This window comes from Mercenaria mercenaria, chromosome 11, assembly GCF_021730395.1.
Source record: "Mercenaria mercenaria strain notata chromosome 11, MADL_Memer_1, whole genome shotgun sequence".
Taxonomy (NCBI): Eukaryota; Metazoa; Mollusca; class Bivalvia; order Venerida; family Veneridae; genus Mercenaria; species Mercenaria mercenaria.
In genome coordinates this window covers 63,363,452-63,388,308 of record NC_069371.1, presented here as the reverse complement: position 1 = coordinate 63,388,308, position 24,857 = coordinate 63,363,452, and the positions used below count along the sequence as shown (strand labels likewise).

The window sequence follows — 24,857 nt, the reverse complement described above, 5'->3', positions numbered from 1 at the left end:
TTGGTGAAAATTGCTTCCGTTTACTTGGAACCTGTGTTACAATAATGGAAAAGTTTATTCTGGTTTTCTACGAAAAATATAAGCGTATGCAACATTTCAAGTATACAGGATCTGGAGAAACAAAAGATGATGAGCCCATACTTCCTAAAGTAGCTAGAACCTCATTAACTCCACCGGGGGAACGCGTGATCAAGAAAGAGAAAAATACTAAAAAGACCAAAAACAAATATAGATGGATCTCTTTTTTAAAACAAAGACATTTTTTTTTTCTTTTATTTTATTTTATTGTTATATACATAAAAAATAAATAAATAAAATACTCTCTATATTTTGTTTTTTGTTTACAATTCTTCAATACAGATATCTTCCATTTTTTTTATCACAAAAAATTTGACAATGCTTTTAAAGTCTTCCTGTACATCTAGTCATGACGTGATACACGAATAAATCCCAGGTGTCCGTTTTAGAGTCTGAATAGGATAGAAAACAGTGCCGTTTTAATAGGGTTTTAAAACCCGTCGTAGTCTTTTGGGCATTTTTTCCAAAAGGAATCAAAGAATTAAAAGGTCCTTGTAGGGGAAAAAAAAAGTGACCCAGTATTTTCCTGGCCCATCACTCGTATCCGTTTTAGAAAAACAAACTGCCCTTTTTTAAAACTTAATTGATCAGAGCACAAAATTACTGGATACCAAATGAGTAACTTTCAAGTTCTATATTTTTAAATTAAAATAGACCCCGGGCACTTTTTGAATGGAGTACTTCTGGGAAGTGGCGTACATAATAAATGTCACCCCCTCTGGAATCCTCAGAAATTTGATTTCTAGTCGACAATGTCCCGCCTTTTAGTGCAAAAACGATAGTAAGGTTTACATAAATTGGTACAGAAAAATTTCCCTTCTTATAATCTCGGTTGAAATTTTAATGCTTTCCAAAACAGAGCCATTGTTCGTAAAAAATCCTGTATGACCCGCCGAATAATTTGGTTGCATCGGTGGAAGGCACGGATGTCCATCGACGTATAGGCCGATGGAACTACATTTAAGCTTGAATTTGAAGGGTTTGTTGCAAAATCGCCTTTAAATGCCGCACTAGGAAAAAGCTATATAAATTTACATGGAAAAGTCCTTAAATTATCGTCGCGCTGTAACTAAATTGCCCGAAGCAAGGGACGTGTTTATCTCTTACGTAAGTAAGGGTAATGGCGACAGTCTTAATGAGATTGTCGTGCGCAAACTAATAGTCATTTTTTCAGCTACGAATAGGGTTTGAAATAAGCTCCGCCATTTTACGCAAGTTAAGATGTGTTTAATCCTACGCGACCCCCATTGATGAGAAATTTTGGGTTTTGAAACAAATAAATATGTAAGGCCCTTCCATTACCAAAAATTTTACTACCTTTAAATGCGCATATCGTAAGCCAAACCGTAATTATTTCGGTTTTTACCATCACGGGTGCCAACGTTTCCGGTATCTTCATGATAAATTTGATTGTTAAAAATTTTTTCCTTTTTGTTGGGTTTTGATTTTAAAATCGTGTCTTGAAAGTTTTTGTGGGGGATAATTGTTCAGTATGCGCAAAAGGGTCTGCGAAAAGATACTCAACCTGCTGAAAACAGTGTAAAAGGGTAGATTGATGGACCAACTTTTTCGTCAGCGTTTACAGGGCGCACCCTTTCCAATTTGCAGTTTAAGGGTTTCAACACGTTCTTTCAGATCCAAATACCCCGAGACTGAGGGGTATTTTAAATTCGAGTGCCGAAAGGTGGAAACTTGATTTCTGGACAAAGTGACCCACTCCTGGGATTGTAGGTCGGGCTGTGGGGGTAAATGAAAAAAGAACTCTTTTTTTATGAAAATTTCCATGTTTTTTTTGAGCTGAAGTCAGGATTTGCAAAGTTTGATCTCTTGGTTTGTATACGTTTTTGGGTGAGTATTTTTACGGTTTTTTTGGGGGGGGCCACAGCCCTTTTAGAGTTTCACCCCTCTTCCTTTTTACTTTTATTTATGGGGATTTGGCGCCTTGCTAGGGAGTACCATTTATGCTGGTGCTTTTTATTTGCCTTTTTCCTAAGAGAGACCGCTACCCACGATGTAACGGCCCTTTAACCAGGTGCAGTATCCGTCCGGGGGTTTTTAAAATGTTGTATCATTTTCCGGGCCCGGTTTTATTCCCGGTACCCAAAATTTTTGTTTATAATCGTACACTTTATGGGTAAACTTTTAAAGGGTAATACCGGGAAAAGATCGTTTTAAATTCCAAGGTTGAAAATTTCCCTTTAAAAATTGAGTCTCACAGAATTAAAGAAATTTCACAGTCTGGAGATACACCGGACGCTATTTTTTAAAAAATTTAAGTTTTTTGTACCTGGTTTTTTTTCTTTTTTCCTTTAGAAGGGGAAAATAAAGGCTCTAACGTAAGATTCTCGCACCAAATGCAGACGATCAGTCTTTTCTTCTTGGGAAAATGAGGTAAGTGAAATTCAGTCACAGCACAGTCCCCGACCCTCTAAATGTATGACGGGGGAACAAAATAAAAAAAATCTGGGGGTTGGTTTTTCTTACGATGTTCGAGAGTCCCTACTGCAAAGATAAAGGTAAAAGTCGGCAAGTTTTCATTGTTTTCGTTTGTTTTGGCTTCTTACGATTTATTTTGCCCGACCCCCGTCCAAAATAGTGTCAAGAGGGGGGTTTCAAAAATAAGGTAAAAGTGAGTGATGGCGTTTTAAAACAATGTTTTCTTCCATTAATGACCCCTTTTCCGAAGCCAGATACGTAGCAAAATTTTTCCTTTCAATAACGTACAAAATTTTCTTGCTGGATTAATCGTTCGTTGACCCCTCTTTTGGCCCCCTTTAGCTATAGCCGCATTTGGGGTCGAGTCAATTTAGATATGTTTTTTTTTTGACGTATGTGCACTTTAAACTGGAGAAGAAGTTGAGTTTAGGTACACTTGAGACTGATTCACCTGTTTCTCACCAGCGTGGGTTCAAAACCTCGCTTCGGGTATAGAACTCTCACATGTTCAGCAGCCCTTCTTTTGGTTTACGGAATGTTGATGATTCTACTCAGGGGCAAATGGGGTCATGCACTACCGTTGAAAGCTAGAAGGTCACAATATGACATACAAATATGTTGGTTTAAAGCTAAACCTGACAAAACCAAAATATTAAAACATGAGTTCGAAACCTTCTTTCACTTTGTTTTTCAGATAAATTTTCGTCATCAGTCTACGGGTAATATTATCTGTTTGAAGTTGTTGTATTCGTAAGCGATCACCATTCGTAATTACATTATCACAATCTGCTGTTGTAGTTTAATGCCGCGAACTGTCGAATACACACCAGCTTGTGCAAGTGATAAAGAGTACTCACGTTGGGCTAAGGCATCATCAGGAAGTTGCGACCTGACTTCGGCTGGTAAATTCAAGCCCGCTGCTTTCTGTTCAGCCAACCGCCTGACAGTTCCCCAAATTGACGTTATGAAAGCCCCAGGCTCAATAATCTGTACCTTCACACCTGTTCTATAAAGCTCTCGTCTTTATAGGTACAAAACAGAATATTTGAAATCACTATCATGACATTTACAAACTACAAATTCTGATGTGCGGATAACTGAATAATAAACTGCGACTGGTATAGAAAATAAATGTTTACTAGACTAAGTATTGGAAAGAAGGAAATTGTTTTCTAGATTTACAGAAACGTGTTCTTATTTCATTTCCGTTTAGATACGTAACGGCATCACTGATATCAAACTTGTTTTAAAAAGATTTTGCAGAACAGTATTAACATTCTTTTTCTGTTTGCCAACAGACATACACTATCTCAATATAGGTGTGGTAATGTACCATATGTTTTGAAACTGGCTGCAAAGAAGAATTATCATGAAAGTAACTGCTTCTTTCTTTCGGCTTACGTGTAGAGTAGACAATGTACGTCGTATGTCCATTGTATGTTACTGAAGCAATGGCAGTATGATTCCCATACTTACAATATGATAATGTAGATGTCGCCGAACTTAAAAATGTAACCATTAGTCCGGACTTCATCGGATTAGTTACATGTCAGGAAACACATTGTTTTTTTTTCTCGAATGTGTACTTAACTAACTGCACTTGAAATACTTCTAATACCCATAAATGACTAGACATCAGATAAACACAGAACTTCAAATCTTATCGTGTTCATGAGCTCAAACCATCTGAATATTTTCAGACAAAGTCACTTTTCATTTCCTTATCAACTGTTATTGCGGTGTTTAAATGGGCGAACGCGACAATGTAATAAATAGTTACCTAAGTACATCAGAAAAGGCCTCTACGCCGTATTTGGAAATTGCGTATGACGAGTTTAAGAATGCGATTCTTCCCAAAACACTTGCTGTATTAACGAAACGCCCTTTTTCCTTCAGAACTAATGGCATGCATGCTTTCGTTACCATGATAACGCCGTGTGTTTTTTCGTAGTCCTGTCTAGTTTGAAGTTTAATGGACCCAATTCCACCCACAATACCAGCATTGTTCACAACTGCCCAAAGTCCTGTCAATGTAAAATAAGAGAATATTTTTGTTGGTTTTAACGTCACAGGGACATAATATTAGGTTATATGGAGACCTTTTAGCTTTTGGATGAAGACCCCAGGTGCCCCTCCGTGCATTATTTCGTCACGGACGGGGCATCTGTGTAAAAACTACCGACCTTTTGTAATACAGCCAGGATGGCTTCATTTCATGAAAAATTCAACGCACCGTAGCTCGAACCCACATTGGTGAGGGGCAAATGGTTCAAAATCAGTGACCTTAATCACGGAGGCCCCAGAAAATATTGATAGTGCTTAAATAGTACCTGAAAGGCAAACATTTCAATTGTATCCAATTGCCATTCTTAACAGGAATAAAATCTAAAAAATAAACAAATTGTACTGCGCTGTCTGTGAAATAAAATGTAAGTATCTTGATAACGTGTACTAACTTTAGACAAATACAGCATACAAATGTGATGAGCTGTAACTTTTATGATGGAAAAATAATAAGATCTAGACATATCGGAAGTTCCAAATGGTAAGGGCAGGTGTATTTCTATGACAGCAGAATATTCGGCAATGTTCGAATCCCAGCTCGTGGTGGAAGTGCCTGGCAATTCTAAGCATATGACTAAATAAAGCCCTGCACGTTCGGGTCAAAATATTTTCATTTATTTGTTTAATCCTTGATTTGCCAAAACTTCATAATGCACTTAGAAAATTGGGCGCATAAAAAGATAGGATAGTGTGCCTGATCTTTTGCTAGATTATTTGGTACCTCATTCAAGTTTTCATAATCTAAGTCTAGAGGAAAATCACTATGTTGATGATGACATTTTCGCGCATAGAATTTTCAAAGAGGTATAAGGCCCGAAATAGGTACGTTTCAGTTGATAAAAAAACCCCCCAAAAAACCAACAAAAAAAACCCAACAAACAAACAAACAAAAAATTATTAAACAACATTTTGACCGCCGATCATTTTGTTCAGCGAGCGAAAATAAAAATAAAAAAGAGTATAACCATTGCTTTTCACCTAGACTAATAATGATACTGATTGTAATTCAATGTGTATTTTTTAATCATTTCTTCTTTGTAAAGCAAAATGTTTTAATGGAATTTCTTTAATTATTCTATTTGTACTTAAACAGAAAATGACCAAATTGAATGTAGAAACATTACCTACTATTATGTTTGGCCTAAATAAATACCTACTTCTAAATGCGTGTAATAAACATTTATAATGGCTTTTTTGTGTTTTATCTGGGATCTTAAACATATATGTATTTTAGTAAACTGTGTGGGTAGCTCGTGAATTAACAAATGATTAATATCGTCTGTAAACGTGTACATCAGACCGATGCTATTTAATGGCATTCAAAATAAATTAGAAATACATCATAAAAATGCATGTTTTACGAAAGCCCTAGAGTACACTTATGATAAAATAATCCAGCATGTAGAAGATATTTGCTTATCATACGACTAGAAGGGAGGTTGACCTTGTCTAAAAGATAAAAATTAAAGTTCTCCGACATACAAAATACGATTTTTTCTCGATCAAACTGGAAAATGATAAACAGGTTGAGATTAGTTTAAGGCAAAAATGACATTTTATAGGCCCTTTTTAACGTATTAAACACTACTAAACAGTCATTTCTTTACATTGAAGAATCTTGTTCAGTCTAATACATGGTAATTAACCTTTACCCTGCTAAATTTCTAAAATGGACTGGTCTATCATTCCATTTGAGCAGCACCATTAATCATTCGAAGAGGCGTTTACTGAAAATTTATTGATTGAATAGCAAACAGTGCAGACCATAATGTACAGGCTGATCTTGGTCTGCGCTGGTCGCAAAAGCAGAATCCTCTTTCCGCCAGCAGGCTAAAATTTAAACCGTGTATCACTTTAAATTTCATACTCTTAGGCATACGAATGCATACTGAATGCAGTAACTGCAAACATTACACAAGTTATCAATTTTGAGCCTTACCTTTTCCATCTGGTAATACCCTCTTTACTATTTCCATTGCCTTTTCAATACTAGCATCCTTTGAGACGTCCATTTCTATCGCTTTCAATTTCGACGAACTCGTCGCACTGAATTTCTCAACAGCATCTTTGGTCAAGCAACAAGCAAACACGTGAAAATTTAACTTATCCAGCTTCCTTGCTAATTCATGTCCGAAACCCGAATCACATCCAGTAATTAGTACATATCGTGATTCGTAATCTGCAATCTTCAATTGCCTCAAAAGCCATTCAATGACAAAGGCAAGAGCCAAAACAAAAGCAAATAGCAACAGAATCTCCATATTAAACTTTACTTTTAAACTTTCAGCACTGTCAAGTAAAACGGATGTAGAAGTAAGATACAAAAATAAATTGATCAACCAATTAGAAAATATACTTTATTTCATTAAACTGCATTAAACTGCTGACAGTAGGCAAACACTGTAACGATATTATCGAAATAACCCATTTGTATCCATTTGTATCTTCTAAAATATGCAGTGCAATCAATGTACCGGTTAGTTTTATGGATTCTTTTTGTAGACATTTAGTGTCGTTGGAAAGTGCATGAGCCAAGCTACAATAGGATACCTTTAACACCAAGCTGAAGGCTGCGGTAATAGAAATATTAAACCGAAGAAAAGTGACAACTTAAAGGGGAAGGGCCCTGAGGTGACACTTAATACTGTCAAGTCGTAAATGCTTAGTCATCTCGGGCTTACAAGCAAAATTTCCCGGTCAGGACTCGGGTAAAACGCCGCTTCTGTGTACGCATGTATATCATTATGTATAGGAAATTTTGTTTTTGGCACTATGTTTACTGCACTGGTGTTCAGCCGTTCAATGACACATATCAGACGGCTTATAGTCGTTCGAAAGTGCATGTTCCAAGCTACAATATGATACCCATCACATGTATAGCCCAGGGGAATCCCGTGCGTATATAGAAATTATCAAGCACAGATGAAATTCAACCGCCGAATATTGACAACCGCGAAAGGCAGGGTCATGGAGCGGGGCTTAAAACTTCTATATCGTAAAGTAGAAGAAAAGTGGTCCGATTTTCACAGACATATGTCTTGCAATACGGAATTAGACATTTTTTTCTGTAAAATCCTTTTTCTATGAATTTTAGTTTATACTTATGATCAATATAATTTCAAAGCGTAAATCAGAGTTCAAAGATTACTGACGAGAATCAATCAATCTTGACTGAATTAACAGATATTCTAAGTTTCTAATCTGTACAGTATATAAAGGCAGCCAGATGCATCCGTATAATTCTGGAACAAATTGAATATCTGGGGCCGTACTCATAAAGCATCTTAAGTATATGTTTTGACTTAAGTTGAAGATTTTACTTAAGTTTGTGGTGATTTCAGCTTAAGTCTAAGTAAAACACTTAAGACCTATTCATAAAATAGCTTAAACTTAAGATACGTAAGAAATTACTTAAGTCAGAAAACAAAATGGCGTCGTGAGTACGATTAAAGTGTTGTTTTTCATATAAAAGCACTTTAAACATAATTGTGTATGTTGTATCTGTCTGAAATTAATGTTGTTTTTTTTTTAAATGTTTTCGTCCACAATAAAAGCCAATAATTACTTATTAAGTTGTTTTATGAATAACAAATATACTTAAGTAAAATAAATTTCTTACTTAAGTAATACTTAAGTAAATAATCAATTTCTTATACTTATACTTAAGATGCTTTATGAATACGGCCCCTGTATAGAAGATATTGTTGAACGCAGCGATAAAATTGTCTTAGTAGACTGTGTAAATGAAGACCAAATAAAATTCATCCTAATAAGAAAGATGTGGCATAATGTATATTGCAATAATGACATTTAAGATGAAAGACCTAACACAAAATAACTGTATTCTTTTGATGGGAATTATACATAATTTGGCCCCCAAGAAAATGAGAAAAAAACTAGTATCCAGTTACAAATTAATAGTTGCATATACATGTATATATCAGACCAAGGCAATGTGTTTAATGTCCTAACATTTTATTGAATTATTGCAGCAGTATGCACGCTACTGGATGTTTTTAAATTAAGTTAAGACCACGCTTTGTATTTTTTTTTTCACAGTGTAAAATATTTCCTATATTCCAGCGTTAATATATTTTGTTTGTCACATTTGTACTACATATTACAAAGATAATCATTTAAAATCATAGTTTAGCACACCGCTCATGCTTAATGGCAGGGATCGTGACGCAAAAACTGCAACTCGAGGAATACAGCCATTTTTCGTATACTTTATTTACAATTAAGAGTCCTAATTAATTTGACGATGAATTTATGTATCGCTCTAGCACGGCTGAGACTTAGAATGTTGAAGAATAAGAGTTCTGTGAATTGCTCTACACAATATACTTCCTGTTTTCGTACACTAGTAGAGTAACAGTAGATATATGGATATGTTTCAAAATGTTTGCGTCACTGAAACTTTGTCATTCTATGATAAACTTTATTGTACAACTGCCAAGACCCGCGCACGCCAAAGGGACCTAACACTAGGGCAGTTTGGGTAACTGCATCTAAATGCTATACATGTGAAAAAATCGCATATTCGAACCGTGTGCAAAGCTGTCATAATCATTATTTATTTATTATTCATTTAATATCCTCCACAACGTCAAGATTACATAGGCAATGAATGGAACGTTACCTCGCACATTACAGGTATACTAGGGTGTTTTTTTTGGGGTTGTTATCGTATTTGAAATCTTTGTCTGTGTTTAATTTAATGCATTGCGTCTGCATCAGCATTTTGGCAGGTTTATTTTGATAGATGTAGATTGCCAATGTCTCAAGTTTTCTCGCGGGAAACTTGGCATTTGTTTAGTAAAAGTAAACATTTAATTTTGGCAAAGGCAAATTCAAACTGCGCGAATTGCTAAATAGTACTTCTGTATTCAGATCTAGATATAGGTTCTCGTTTTTCTTACTCGAGATAACGGATGACTATCATTTTTATTCTCCCCTTGCTCTGTTTTATTGGATCTCATTGATAATTGAATAGCAGTTAGCGGGTGATCTTTTGTGTAAAATAGATTCCGACATGCCGAAATTGAGTATACCGAGGTTCAATGGGCAAAGTGATATGTAGAAAAGAGCGCTCGGTAGCTGCCGTAGAAACTTGCATGCACAACAGAATCTCACTTTTGACTGAGTATCGCAACTAGGGGTTTGTGGCAAAATGTTTCGACTGAAGAGGTGCTCTAAATCTAAAACATCCAAACATCCAATTTGTATACATGTATCGGTATGCTGAGATTTAGCGCCAATTAAATATAATAAATAATTGGCTAAACTTTTTGTAATAGCAGCAAATATTTTTACTGTGTTTAGCTATACATGCATTACGTCTTATTTCAAACCTAGGGCATATAGTACTGTTAATACAGATAAACCTGTTACTTTATATTTACATAAACTATATGTAGTAACTTTTCATATTTTCTAATATGAAACTCGGATCTAGTATACCTTTGAGACATAGTCTGTAGTTTGTATCCGCTTGAATCTTTGTATGTTCGAAACCCCGCACGAGGTGTCTATTTTTATTTTTTCGTCGTGAGGAAACCATCAGGTTGCCTTTGTGAACAAGTGTATGGCTTTATTGAGGTTTCTGTTCATACCTAATGTTATGTCCGAAGGAGATATCCTGGATCTTCCGCTCTACATTAAACAGTGTTAAAAGCTGGACAGTTCTTTTGAGACATAAACATGTACTTGTAAAAATACACTTGTAAAATTTATTTTTCCGTGGCATTAAAACACTTGCTTACTTCCATTTCACTTGTTTCTACTTAGGTTTGTCACTTAGGCAGACAGAATTTTTGGTTCTTGAGTGTCATATGTATCTATGCGAAATGTCTTCTACATGTATAGGAAACTTCGACCAAAAGGATGCAAGTTATACACATATGTAATCAAGATCATATGACACTACGAATTCAATTATACGAAATTTAAAACGATTAACAATACATGTTCAGCATCAGTTGATATGTCCGTACTCCATAAATAAGGTTTGTTCACTTTTACGCTACGGAGTACAATAATCTTGATGCCACTGATCACGTGAACTGCAAAGTGCAATGAAGATTAGACTAAGTATGATATAAAGAAATGAAACACTGTCAGTATAACCAGCTTTGTAAGCAATGCATCATTTAGAAAGAAGAAAAATATACATAGGTATATCGTTCGAAGGTGTTGCCCCCGGCCATTCCTTTGCGGTGCCCACTGTGTTCCTTTATATGTTTGTTTTGTCCTCGTTGACAGTTTGTGACAAATTTGAATTGTACGCACAGGCGTATAGGCGTACACCCAGATACAAGCCTGATTACTACATTGTTACTCTGTTGCAAACATTTCTTATATGCATAATTATGTTGGTATCAAAAAACTCCATGTTCTTGGGGTGCTCTCGTACGGGATTCAAAGGCCTTACCATTGTTATTATATATATTAATTTAAATTGAAGTATCCGGAAAAAATACGATTATTTCCAATGTAACACATTTTCGTTTTTTTTTGCTTAATATATACATATGCATGTTACAAATAGCTCAAAATTCTGATATCACATGTGGTGATATTATTATATATATTCACTCTCTGTAGGAGGGTCTCCCCCCAATGTTACATAACAACTTGTGTCCGACCCTTTTGCTTTATTAACTGTGTCGTAAACGTTTTGCTTTTATATTTACATGTATAAATAAGCAAAAAAGTAACTATGATTAATTACACTTTTAAATTTAAAGGTTATCAAACTGTACTAATTATGAAAATATTTCCAGGACGCTCTTTGATAAAAAATCTCTCGTACCTGGAGGTGTTGGTATTTTAGTTCATGTGTCCGCTTGAACATTATATGTCTAGTAAATGTTCATTCTATATTCAAAGTGATTGCTACTATATGCTCAAGTAAATAAAAAGCAAACTACGCTAGGAAACATAGGAATATCCGTCTACCAGTCCGTAACAACGTGTCTGTCTACTTTGATAACAACGTTAATTTAGAAATATTGAACACATAAAATCATCCGGTTAAATCATATGATATTAGAGATAGTACCTAAAATTTCAAATTATGAAAAACCATTAAAAAGATAAAGATGATTGCTTATATATATAAATTAAGACCAAAAAAATACTCAAGTTTTGATCTGATCATTTTCAAGCATTTCATTGATGATTTTCTGAAATTTCTTATTTAATTTCCATGTACTCGCTCTTGCAGATAGTCCTACCTATCTAGCAATTGATAAATATTTAATCCCCAATTATAACTGGATTATTGCAGAAAAAGCTTATGTCAATGCAAAAGAATTGTCAAATACATGCTTTTTGTATGATATCACAAAATGTTTTAAGACATATAAAATAAATTCAGATCCACTATTTACGCTGAAATTTAGATATAATGTTACTTATATCGTATCACACATCATATATAAAAACAAGAAAAAACTCTTCAGTATTTATCATGAAAATGGACACTTAAATGAAATGACTTATCACTGAGTTTTTAACCATACAGTTACTGCATTCTGCCCTTTAATTGTCGTCACACAGGTGTTAATGTAAATGCAAGGTAGGATTATTATTTGGGTCACTGATTGATCTCTAGTACTATGTCTATGACATATGGTGGTCAACTCCATCGATTGAGAAGTTCTGACCTTCTAAATTGAGTACGCGCCTCGCCAGTTTATGTAGAAATCGCTTATACACTCGGGAAGAACCGACAAGAACCAGTATACATACTTTGCATCATTGCCAACCAGGTATCTAAAAAAGAAAAATAAGCTGCTCTAAAACTTAACGTCTACGGAATGACAATATGCTGACAGTATAAAATCTGTTAGAAGATCCTTTGGAAGCACAGATTGCAACTAAGCAAAATAATGGCAGACTCAGTTTGATTGAGTCTGTTCATGAGAGGTAATGAAATATGCAACACCCCTCACGTCCTCTAGCACCGGCTTAAGCGCAATTGTACTCCATGATCCCGAGAAAATATAACAACACTGAATTCAAGTACGGGAAGACTTTTTACAGCCGCCATACGGCACTTAAAGATTGCCATTGTGATAGTTAATAAAATCTGATAGAAGATCCTTTGGAAGCATAGAATGCAACCAAGCAAAATAATAGCAGACTCGGTTTGATTGAGTCTGTTCATGAGAGGTAATGAAATATGCAACCCCTCACGCCCCCTCGCACCGGCTTAAGCGGAACAAATCTGGTCGAGTTAGAGTTTGCGTTTATCCAAAAACAGTGCTTGAGTATAAATCTACTGTATTGATTGAAATATCATCAATAGTGTTCATTTCAGAAATAGAAAAAAAAGTCACTACTTAGGTTTCAAACAGCTATTTTATTCAGTGCATTACTTAAAAACAATATATTCAAAATAGTGATTTGTTGTTGGATTAAATCATTGGAGTTATGTCATAAGGGCGCAGTCTGTCTGATACAATAATACCAACTAAACGGCAAACAATGATTTTATTAAAAAACAAATCACTGTTTGAGATATATTATTTCGATTATACACGTTCTGAAGGTTTCTTATGAACATCCTTGACGGCATCCACCAGATAGTTGCCGTTTTGTGAGTGCTTCTTTGACGTTTGACGTTATAATTGTGATGTTTAAACAGTGAATTGTTTCATAATAACACACACTTTTCAGTCTTCTTAAAGTATGTTAAATAGGAAAACCAATCTGGTCGGGTTAGAATTTGCGTTTATCCACAAACAGTGCATGTTTACAGTTAAATCTTAATATATATCACAGTTTCTGCATTACCTTGCAACTCTTCGTTTTACTAAATTGTTGCTTTAAAAAATAAGCCTTACCATGCTGGACACGATTGATTTTGCCTTTGCGACCAGTGCATATCATGACCAGCCTGCACATCCGTACAGACTGATGATGATATGCACCGTTCGCCATTCAGTCAGTATATTTTTGGAAAGCACACCTTTTAACAGTTAATGGTACTGTCCAAATGGAAAGATGAACAGATTCATCATAGTTTAGCAGGATAAGGGTTAAATGTGATTGATGCTAAATAAGAGATGATCGGTTCATCCTGCACTCATTAAAATCGTGTGCTTTTCTGATTATCATCTACTTATCCGTCCTACCTCTTTTTCGGAAATTTGGCTGTGATAGCATGAATATAGGCATCTACGACAATATGAATGTTTGTTGACCCTGTTTCCTCTAACCGATGAATGGATCCTTCCACTGGACAAAAGAAAAAGAAAACTACGTCAGACTTTGCATATGCAGCAAACAATGCCCTTAGAACAATAAACTAACACCCAGCTTTATTCATATTCAAACTTTTATGTTAAGTAAGTACATTTAGTTTGGAAAATTTTGAAGAAAAATAAACGTAATGAATAATATTTAAACAATGTTGTTACCAGTATATTAACAACCACATTTACAATAAAGTTTATGCATATTTCAATTATCAGAAATTTCACAAGAACGGCTAAACATTAAAAAGCTGTATCATTAACTTTATGTTGTCGGTAGAACTGTAGAACATTTTTCACAACAGTATACTCTGTAAGGCCAGTTTCAAGTTACTGTATTACGGAATCGTGGGTGAAAGAGGTACAAGTTACTAATAGCTTTTCCAGTATTTTAAGGAAATATTATATAAGTCTTAATTTTACACGATATAGTATTCAGCTGATTTAATGGGAGAATAGTGCTGGTTTCTTGTGAAGAGGATTCATATTCATAAGTCATTGACACTCGGACCAGCTATCTCATAACTGAACCCCTAGCTAAGAAAAAGAACTTACGCTGGCCAACGGCGTCGTTAGGAAGTTGAGATCTGATCTCAGCTGGTAAACTTGCTACCTTGTTTTCGGCCATTCGCCTGATATATTCTCTGCCAAATATGGGCGTTTTAAAAGCCCCGGGCTCAATAATTTGTACCTTCACGCCAGTTCTATACAGCTCTCGCCTTTTAAAAATAAAAAGTATAAAAAAATTAGGAGCCGTTTTTAGAAACTGATATATAATTGTTACTTTAAAGAAATGCTGTCGCTAAAAATGAAGATAGAATATCAAGAAACATTAGCTTGATGATCCTGCTTGATGAAATAAATTAGTTACCGTACTACCTTGTTTAATTCGCTCTTTAGAGACGCATCGAAAACAACATAGCGAGTCAGGCATTAAAGAAATTATAAAAAGATAGGCATACATCCAAGTTGATTTGACAAAGAAGTATATGCTATTGGTGACTATATACATAGTTATATAGTGTTGAGGTAAAGCAAAAACTCTGCTCATCTGGAATGGTTCAAAGTTTGATTATTAGCAGGTTTCGACAATACTAGACAACTTATCGTGTCTTTAATTGCTAGTGCGTCTTTTTGCAACAATCGAGCGAAGGTAGTTTTAGTTATGACTAAATCCTTAAGATAATACATTTATATGTTGTTTCATGCAATCTTATTGTATTTTCTGTCATTCCGCGATTTGCAGGTTCTTTATCTAATTACTACAAGGTAATTAAAGACAAAATTTGAACAATGTTTCTAAATGTCTTCTTTAATTACCTTCGACAAAAAGATTAATTTTTATAAATATTGACTGCAGCAAACACTTTACATGAAGATCCTGGAAATTCCCTTTTGCTTATGTATTCTCCATATGCAAGAGCTATATTATCGTCCAAAAAATACCGAAGGTTCATACTAGTATACGTTATCGCACGGAACGTACCGATTACCGTTACATTTTCTTTCATGAAATAAATTGCTCAATGTCTTGTAAAGTTTAACTGATAAAGTGATACTTACCTGAGGACATCAGAGAAGGCCTCTACACCATATTTGGATATGCAATAGGACGAGTTTAACAACGCGATTCTTCCCAAAACACTTGCTGTATTAACAATACGCCCCTTTTCTTTCAAAACTAATGGCATGCATGCTTTCGTTACCATGATAACGCCGTACAGATTTACAGCAAGTGTGTTTTCGTAGTCCTGTCTTGTGTGAAGTTTAATCGACCCAATTCCACCCAAAATACCAGCATTGTTCACAACTGCCCACAGTCCTGTAAATGTAAAATCTGGCCATTTATGGGCTGATTATAGTACAATATAAAAACAATAACTCATTATTTCATAACAAATATCTAAAATTAATTTTGCTGCAAGTATATGAAACAAATTGCGACGTCTTAATAAATCATGAGAAAGATTCGAGTTTAAAGTATTCATCTATATTTAGTTACGTTTTAACGTCATAAGCGGGCATCAGGGGCAACAGGGGTGTTGCCGATGTCATCACAGGTCTTGAACAGACTCAACAGTCTGCTACTTTTGAGAACAAAGATTTTACTGGGTAGATTCCTGTGTTTCTACAGAACTTTCTTGTAGACTTAATTAAAAACAGACATTGTCACGAGCACTAATACATAAACAAACCACTAACTATATGCAACCTATATGTCATCTATATCCTAAAAGGTAATAAATGTCTAGTCCATGCACTTAAGTTGTTGCATTTATGGTCTTTAAGTAGTAAATTCGCAATGACAATTGCAAATCTCCGTATAATGCGTATTCTCGTATACTATTTCGGCATCCTTTAGCCGTACCGTAGCAGAAAATTCATTTTGATAACTACTGGACGTTGATAAAACGCATACGGAAAATACGTAAAAGAACGGGAAGGGCCGATTGTCATTACGAGTTGACTGACTAAAAATAGATCTGAAGCGCCTTTGATATATTGCAGACACCGGTATATACCGGATTAAAGCAATTTAAATATCTAGCATCTTTAATGTATATTTTCTGTAACCATGGTAATCTTAACCTTAACCTTTAGACAGTATAATGTATATAGCATACACTTTATGCGTGCGAACATGCAAAAAAAATTGCATATATTTGCCCTGCACCCGAGTACAATGGACTTCTGACATGGGCAGAACGCACCAGATCAGTCATGAGAAACATCGTTTCGAATTCACTAGCTTAAAAGAAGGTACGATCCTCCATTTGTCGGGAGAGAAAAAACATATATGGTACATTTACAAAAAAGTAGTGCTATCCAGTATGCTATTGAATTAGTCCGTAAATATATAACATCAACACACTCACAAAATACCCTCGAAATACTGTTAATGATTCTGGAACTTTACGAATGAAAATGGATAGGTACAAAAAGTACAAAAGTAGCTCTTAATATATATCATTTTCAATATAAATTCTCCGAATAAGCACTCGTCCAAAACTTTAATACTTTTGTAGTTAACTGAGAATTGTGACATTAATTAGGACAACAACGTTTATCACACACACTACATGAACACTTGTAGATCATGTCTCTTACCCTTTCCCCCTGGGAGTGTCCGCTGTACAATTTCCATTGCCTTTTCAATGCTTGTATCCTTTGATACGTCCATTTCTATCGCTTTCAACTTAGAAGAACTTGTTTGATTAAATTTCTCAACTGCAGCCTTTGTCAGACAACCGGCAAACACATTAAATCCTAATTTTTCCAGCTTCTTAGCCAGTTTATGTCCGAAACCGGAATCACATCCGGTAATAAGTACATAACGTGATTCGAAATTGCCGATTTTCAATTTCCTGAACAGCCAGTCAAGGATAAATGCAACAATGAAAACGAAAGACAATAGCAGTAAAAGATCCATTCTAATATTAATTATTTTGCGCTTTCATCCGACGAGTAAAGACCTGAAATTATATAAAGAAATGTTATAAATGATAAAAAAGTCTGGGTTTCTGAGCCATTGTCAGACGACTGTACGTTTAGTGTTCAGTTATATTCAGAGACCTAGATTTAAATCCTTTATACAGTTAGTGTGACTGGCTATAGGAAAATGTAAAATCTTAATTTATAGCCTAACCAATAGCCGAGTTTGCACTTTTAGAAAGTATATGTCTTCTTTTATATGAATGTATATTTACAAACTTATTTAGACCTAGATGTGGATAACAATTACTTTTTCATTGTGTACAATATACATGTATCATCATGTATGATATAGCAGACAATGAAATTATTCGATTAAGTTCGGATTATGCGGAACCGCACTGCGACCCTTTTATCAAGTCGTTTAATCAAGCAAGCGAAGGCGGAAACAAACGATTGTATATTTTGTCGATCATGTATCGCTTGAACTGTTTAATATGTTACGGACCCGCCACTCACCAGGCTACCTACTGGCCAGTATTGAATACAGTTATTTGATACTTTTTTAATGACAAATCTCTTTTTATTATGTAACTAGTAACCTTTACTTATATTGCCTACCGACTCGGCAGCCTAATTATAGAGCGGCCACTTCGAGTTCAAGAGCTCGTGGTTATGCTCCCTGGCCGAGTCTTATCAAAGACGTGAAAAATAGTACGTATTTGTTTAGGCTGGCGTGGCCCTCGCCCTGTATTCATGAATCTTGCAACATCAAGCCGTAATAATGAAATGATTGAACTAGCACGCAGAAAAGTGCTATTCAAATATTCCAAATTTAGAAATAGCCCTGGCACATTAACCATTCGACACGTTTGTTTGATATTCACTTATATTGGAGCCTGACACGTCAATATTTTCCATATGGACATCTAAATTTCATATCTATTGTAAAGGTCCCTGGAACGGATCATAACTATTTTAGTTAATTTCATTATTTTATTATGTTGAGGTTCTTATATACAAAAGTAAAAACTCTGTTTAGTGTTGTTTAAAATTGAATCATGTATAAAAATTCGTTGCAAGTTTATACTACTATAGTGCCCACCGATTGTTTTTACAACTGTTTAAAAGATGCTACTGTTAAACAAATTTTAGACAAAACTTATGCCATATTGTTATCATAATATCTGAAATAGAATCACAACTTAAATTTAGAGACATGACGCAAACTAACCGCCTCGATAGCCTAGTAGTAAAGCGTCCACTTCGAGTGCGGGATGTCGTGGGTTCGATCACCGGCCGCGTCATACCAAAGACGTGAAAAATGGTACCAGTAGCTCCCTTGCTTGGCGCTCAGCATTAAAAGGGAAACTGGCCTCTTCTCTCATACCCTCGTGGCGATGGATTCCATTAGGAATGAGACGTCGAGAGTGATTAATATAAGTTGTAGAACTTCCTTCACAATCGACCTAAAATAAATTATGTGTAAACTAAACTAAACAATGGTCAAACTATGAATTATTTCAATACTAAAATGTATACAATGTTTAAAGGCATATGAAATAGTTTATTTGAAGTCGACATATTTCTTCTTTGAAAATAATGCAAAGCTAAGATTGAGTTCTCTGGAACCAAATTTGAACAGATCAATCAACGATTAATTTTTTTTCGCATAGAATAAAAGAAAATACAATTGATATAATATATCCGAACATAACGCTATCTCTCAGCTTGTTTGTGAAACTGTCAATATCAATAAGACAAAAACAACAAAGGCAGTTTTTGTTCCTCAAAATTGGTATTTTAGGGTCTTTTTTAACACAACCACATTTATCAGTGTTGTATAAAGTTATTTTTCTTTAAATTTACCTATCGTCGTATTACATATGGGTACTAATCAGACAGTTTTTAAATCCAAAGTTTTTTAACACTTTTATACGTTATTTTATTTAAAGATGACCTAACCACAGTTTCTACGCATACCTATTAAATCAGTACAAATTATTTAACTCTTATAACTTACCACCCCTATCTAGTGTATCTATATCCTTTATTGAAACAAACACATTTATGATCAACAGTTGTTGTTTGTAAAATATTCAGCGTTTGACAGGTCATGAATGTCAAAATAACAACCTTTCGGCCGGAACGTGGGCAGGTGGTGCTTGGACTTTCTGTACGAAGTAGTAATATAATTATGTTAATTATAACTATAAATGTAACGTTATTGCGGATGTGTTTATAATACTTTTGGCGAGTTAGTTAAAATACGATATCATTTTTCACCAGCCGTCCTTTACGTAATTTAAAAATAATAAGATCATAATGGACATAGATCTACATTGATCAAAGTGATAAATTTATTTTCAATATTTCTGAGGACCACACAAGTTTTATGTGTTTATTTTTTGTTTATATTTTGCAAAATTGTGATACTACATGTACTTTATCAATATCACAAAATTTTGATTAAAAAAAACTCGATTAAAATAATTTTCATTTTGTTTTAAGACGTTTGACTATAACGTTTTAAAAGATATGTAAATGTTACCGAGAGTCGAACTAGAAATCACAAACCGCACATGCGCAGCATGCATTATTATATATTATATATACATACATACACGATGTTGTACACATCAATTGAAAAATAAGCATTATTGTCTTATTAAAATGTTTTCATTTAAGCCTAACGTACTAATTATGTTTTGTACGTAAATAATAAAAAGGTCAAAATAAAAACAATAATGTAGGCTCAATTTCCCCTTGTTACCTATTAAATTAAATAAAATCTGTAAAACGATCCTTTGGAAGCAAAGAATGCAACTAAGAAGAATAATAGTAGATTCGGTTTTATTGACTTTTTTCATGAGAGGTAATGAAATGTGCAAAACCTCTCACGTCCCCTAGCACCGGCTTAAGAGGAATCCTATTACACATATGAGCCGCGCCATGAGAAAACCAACATAATGGCTTTGCGACCAGCATGGATCCAGACCAGCCTGCGCATCCGCGCAGTCTGGTCAGGATCCATGCTGTTCGCTTTCACAGCCTATAGCAATTAGAGAAACTGTTAGCGAACAGCATGGATCCTGACCAGACTGCGCGGTAGCGCAGGCTGGTCTGGATCCATGCTGGCCGCCAACCCACTATGTTGGTTTTCTCATGGCGCGGCTCAAATGTTGAATGAACTCCATAATCCCAAAGGACCAGAAAATATAACAACACTGTTAAAACATCTTATTTTAGTTTTGAAGGTTTACAACACAACATAGAGACCGCATTTGGTGTACTACACTTTTTGATAGTTTACTTGTTATGCATACTCCTGTAGCATCGTGTAGAATGACAAATGTTTAATGAATGAGATCATCTCAGAACTCTTCTGTTCTTTGTTTAATTTTTTAAACCCCATTACTTCTTTCTTTAATTACAGTTTCGTTTTATAAATATATAGAGTTTATACAAAACATATAAAATGAATAAGCCACGCTCTAAGATAAAGCGATTAATTTTACACAAACCCCACTTGTTATCCCAACCACATTCCAATGCCAAGGACAGTAGAAGCAAAATTTGTCCTGTCAGGTTGATCCCTTACACACGCAATGGTAACTAAGACATAAGGTGCAGATGTAAAAATATTCGTGCATGTTATTCAGTATATTCATACACTAAATGCTACTTCAGGTAGAACAATCGAAAAACATATTATTAATTAAAGATCCGACAAAGCTGGCCAGCAGCACCTTAGTTCCAGTGAACTTATAGAACTGCATATTTTGTCAACATGAAACCAATTTAATGGAAAGATTGCTTACATTTACTGATCAACATACTGATACGTTTCTTTCCTCAAATGATTTCAAAATGTAATGTGTTTTTAACACTCTTTACTTTTACTTTGATATAGATTGCTTGCCTGTGGGCATAAAAAGTAATCCGACCATACTACATGTATTATATTAAGATTAATATACATTATTATTATGTATTAGTAAACTTTGATTTTATCTTAAAACACAGTTTTATACAGGTAAGTTTTCGTCGACATCCGCATAATTTACGAAAGATTCTGTTGCTATTAAGATATGTTAATGAATTACATTTTCAATAAAATCAATGTTCGTGTATGCATAAGATAATAACGTTGTGAATCACATTCAATCAATATTTGAGCTGCGCCTTGAGAAAACCAACATAGTGGCTTTGCGACCAGCATAGCTCCAGACCAGCCTGCGAATCTGCGCAGCCTGGTCAGGATCCATGTTGTTCGCCAACGGTTTTTCTAATTGCAATAGGCTTTGAAAGCGAACATCATGGATCCTGACCAGACTGCGCGGATTTTCAGAGCTTCAATCAATATTTTGACACATCTGATCGCCTTTCGGTATGTACAAATAGAATTTTTCTGTGACGGGAGCGACATTTAGAAAGAAAGAAAGAAAAACAAATGAGTAAATAAAGGTGATTGAATTAATTGTTTTTGACACTGAAAGTAACATCTTTCTTGCATAAGATTAAACACAAATCTTCAAACTTCATATCACATAAAAAGCACACAACGTGAACTTGTATAATGAATATAAAACTGTTCATCTGTTTATAATCCAAAACTAAACTTAGTATTCATCTGATCTATGTCAATGTTTAAGAAAGGCCTGTATAACAGAACTGCTTTTATCAGATGAGTATGTAAGGAATGTCTGTCCCATTGATAGCATACTTTATATTGAATACCTGCATTACTGCACAGACACTTGGGATCAGACCCCCCCCCCCTTCCCCCCCCCCATTCCCGCTCTCCTCGCCCCTGTCTAATTTTAGCGAATATTTTAGCACTTTAAAATGTATCGTTGTATTGGGCATATGTGACGATCATTAAATGCATTTCGTAACATTTTAGAGTGTTTTCTTTTAATGTGTTTTACTATGAATTCTCTTTATGTATGAAGATTTGCAACAGTGAAACTTACACAGGGAACACTTGCTTGCCGCTTGAACCCTCGCTTCGCACTGTGCGTATGATAAACCGGGTACAAAACTTAATACGCTTACGACTATATTATGCCGGATCTCCACTTCCTATGATAAAAATCCAAGTTTGGTACCCGCGTACGCTATGCGCAGTGCAAAGTAGGGATCTATTTGCATGTGTGCCATACAAGTAAGATTGACTGATTTATGAATTATTGATTTCTCGTTGGAACCCGAACGACAGTTGTCAGGACTGGTTTCATTTGACAGAATGGTAACAGAATCGTAGATTGATACCGGGGATTCATAGGTAGGTGTTAATTAAAAAGCAAAATCGACTAATGTTTTTTTAATTTCAGTTTCACTGTATTAGTTCCAAATCTTCATGTATTAAGAGAATTGATGGTAAAAATGCATCTTTTTTAAACACGCAAATGTTACAAAATGTGCTTTATGATCATCGCATATGCTAAATACATGTTAAAATGCTAAAAAGATTTGCTAAACTTAGGCAAGGGCGGGGGAGAGTGGGGTGGGTTTGGGTTATTCTGACACCAAGTGTCTGTGCATTACTGTACAGCACTGGTGGAACAGACTATATTGAAAATGTTCTCCAAACACAGCCAGTTGATGTTTCTCTAGACAAGGTTCCTCGATCGATTAACGACTCACAATGTTCATGTTGTTAACAGATTAAGGTATTCTCTGTTCATACAGGGCCATTTCCATAACCACATTTACAAGAAGTATTGCATCGGTATAACTACAGAAAAAAAAAACAACAAAAAACAATGGAGATGTTCATATCGAAAACACTACATGACAATGTTGTATAACCCGAGACTGTTTTTAAACAGTCTTTAATTCAAAATAGCAGAAACAACAATAATGCAATAATAACCACGGGATGTGGTGGGCGGGAAAGTTTGTGTTGACTGTCAAGTTTTAACTAGCTAACTGAGCTGATTGCATGGGATTTACGTTTTCATACGGCTATACGATATACATGTCGCATAACTGGTACTCGAATTAAAGCTCTTGTTCCTTATAACTGCATTTTCTCTCAAAGAGCTCTATTATTGTGTGAATTTACAATTAAATATAATTGTGACAGACGGAAAGACGGACGAACGGATAGATGAAAAAGGCGGCGACTATATGCTCCCGCTCCTTCGGGAGCTTAATAAAATGTGCCGCATTTGGCTGTATATATAAGTGCAAATTTGGCAAAACGGCCACAGAATGTCCAAAAAAATGTAATTTACAAGTCTTCTTTTTATCAAATATTTTTTAGCAGATACTTATTATTCCACGGGTATGAAACGTTGCCCGCGGCACAAAATGTGCCGCACTGAAATGAAGGCATCGTGCCTCCGGAGGCGCAGGCATTGCGCAGGATGTTTACAAAAATAACGAGCAAGGTGAGTAAAATTGAATGTTTTTGGTTATTGTCTTTTTACAGTAAAAACTTTTTAGAAATCGGGGAATGTAGCGGGATGAAGTTGTGTCTTGCCGACAAATCCATGCCCAGTTTGTGAAGAAATATGTAATATTGTTACTTTGCGCGTGTTTTTCATTGGATATAGTAACGTGAAAATTACAAAAGCAGTGAATATTCAGAGTCATTTCATATCCTGCTGTATAAGGAATGATGTATTTCTGTAGTATATTATATAAAGGCATGACATCTGATCGACTGAGATAAGATACATGTGAAGGAAAAGGCATATCCCCACGTTCTGCCGACTTTTCAGTCCAGTGCCGCAGGCATCACGATGGTGCCGCAGACATCGTGAGAGGCGCAGTCATCTTGAATACTATTTTAGTCGGTAGTACGTGTAATTTCGACCTGAAAGATGTATTTAAGTACAAAAATATCAATAACAATGTTGTTCCTCCAGTTATTGTGTAAGACAAGTCTTCTCAATCCGAACTTTGTAATATAAATAGCTATTTTAAGAAGTTTGCAATATTTTTTCTTGCTCTTTTGGGGGATGGGACCAGGTGCCTCCCAGTTGAGAAAATCGCGTCATTTTATATCGAATTAGGATTATTTTCTCCTGAAAAACAATATTCAATTACCAAACATTCCCATTTGTAACAATTATAGTTGCTAAGTTCGAAGCAAGGTATGGAAACTAGCATTTGAGCACAAAAACTGTTATAACTTTTGTCAGTTTTCAACCAATTTTGATGTTTTTGTTTCAGCATCAAGTTTTTATTTTTCACAGCAAAGAGCTTGTATTTTTAGTTCTTTGTTTACAGTTTGGGCGTACTATTTTGATAAGCGATGAGCTGAATTTCGCCCCCCCCCCCTCCCCCTCCCCCCCCCCGAATAAAATGGCGAAATATCACTGTTTTGGGGTTTTCTGAAGACACAAAAAACGTAAAAACATGAAACTTCCCTTAAAACGATACCGTTCCCAAGTTTTGTGTGGAAAAGAAACAATGAAGTTATCTATAGTTAAATATCTTGTTTATATTATATTTTCAGATGGATGTACATGCATTCAGTGTATATAAAAAGGAAAAAGAAAATCATTTCACCTTATGATCAAACGAAAATTTTATGTGTACAATCAGTGCACAGACCTAAATCATAGTTGA

At 35.1% G+C, this 24,857-nt stretch overlaps 2 protein-coding genes across 2 annotated transcripts; both read right to left on the bottom strand.

Moving 5' to 3' along the window:
* Positions 1–3,285: 3,285 nt before the first annotated feature.
* On the bottom strand, positions 3,286–6,869 carry LOC123532664 (17-beta-hydroxysteroid dehydrogenase type 6-like). The gene is made up of 3 exons (XM_053518147.1): positions 6,518–6,869; positions 4,295–4,538; positions 3,286–3,535 (listed from the first exon to the last, which is right to left on the bottom strand). The coding sequence occupies exons 1-3, from the start codon at positions 6,837–6,839 to the stop codon at positions 3,286–3,288; spliced, it is 816 nt and encodes a 271-aa protein (XP_053374122.1). The 5' UTR covers positions 6,840–6,869.
* A 4,364-nt stretch (positions 6,870–11,233) lies between these two features.
* LOC123531318 (retinol dehydrogenase 7-like) lies at positions 11,234–17,282 on the bottom strand. The gene is made up of 5 exons (XM_053518146.1): positions 16,950–17,282; positions 15,405–15,693; positions 14,397–14,560; positions 13,722–13,824; positions 11,234–12,357 (listed from the first exon to the last, which is right to left on the bottom strand). Exons 1-5 carry the CDS (start codon positions 17,269–17,271, stop codon positions 12,252–12,254), a joined length of 984 nt encoding a protein of 327 aa, XP_053374121.1. The 5' UTR covers positions 17,272–17,282; the 3' UTR covers positions 11,234–12,251.
* Positions 17,283–24,857: the final 7,575 nt, after the last annotated feature.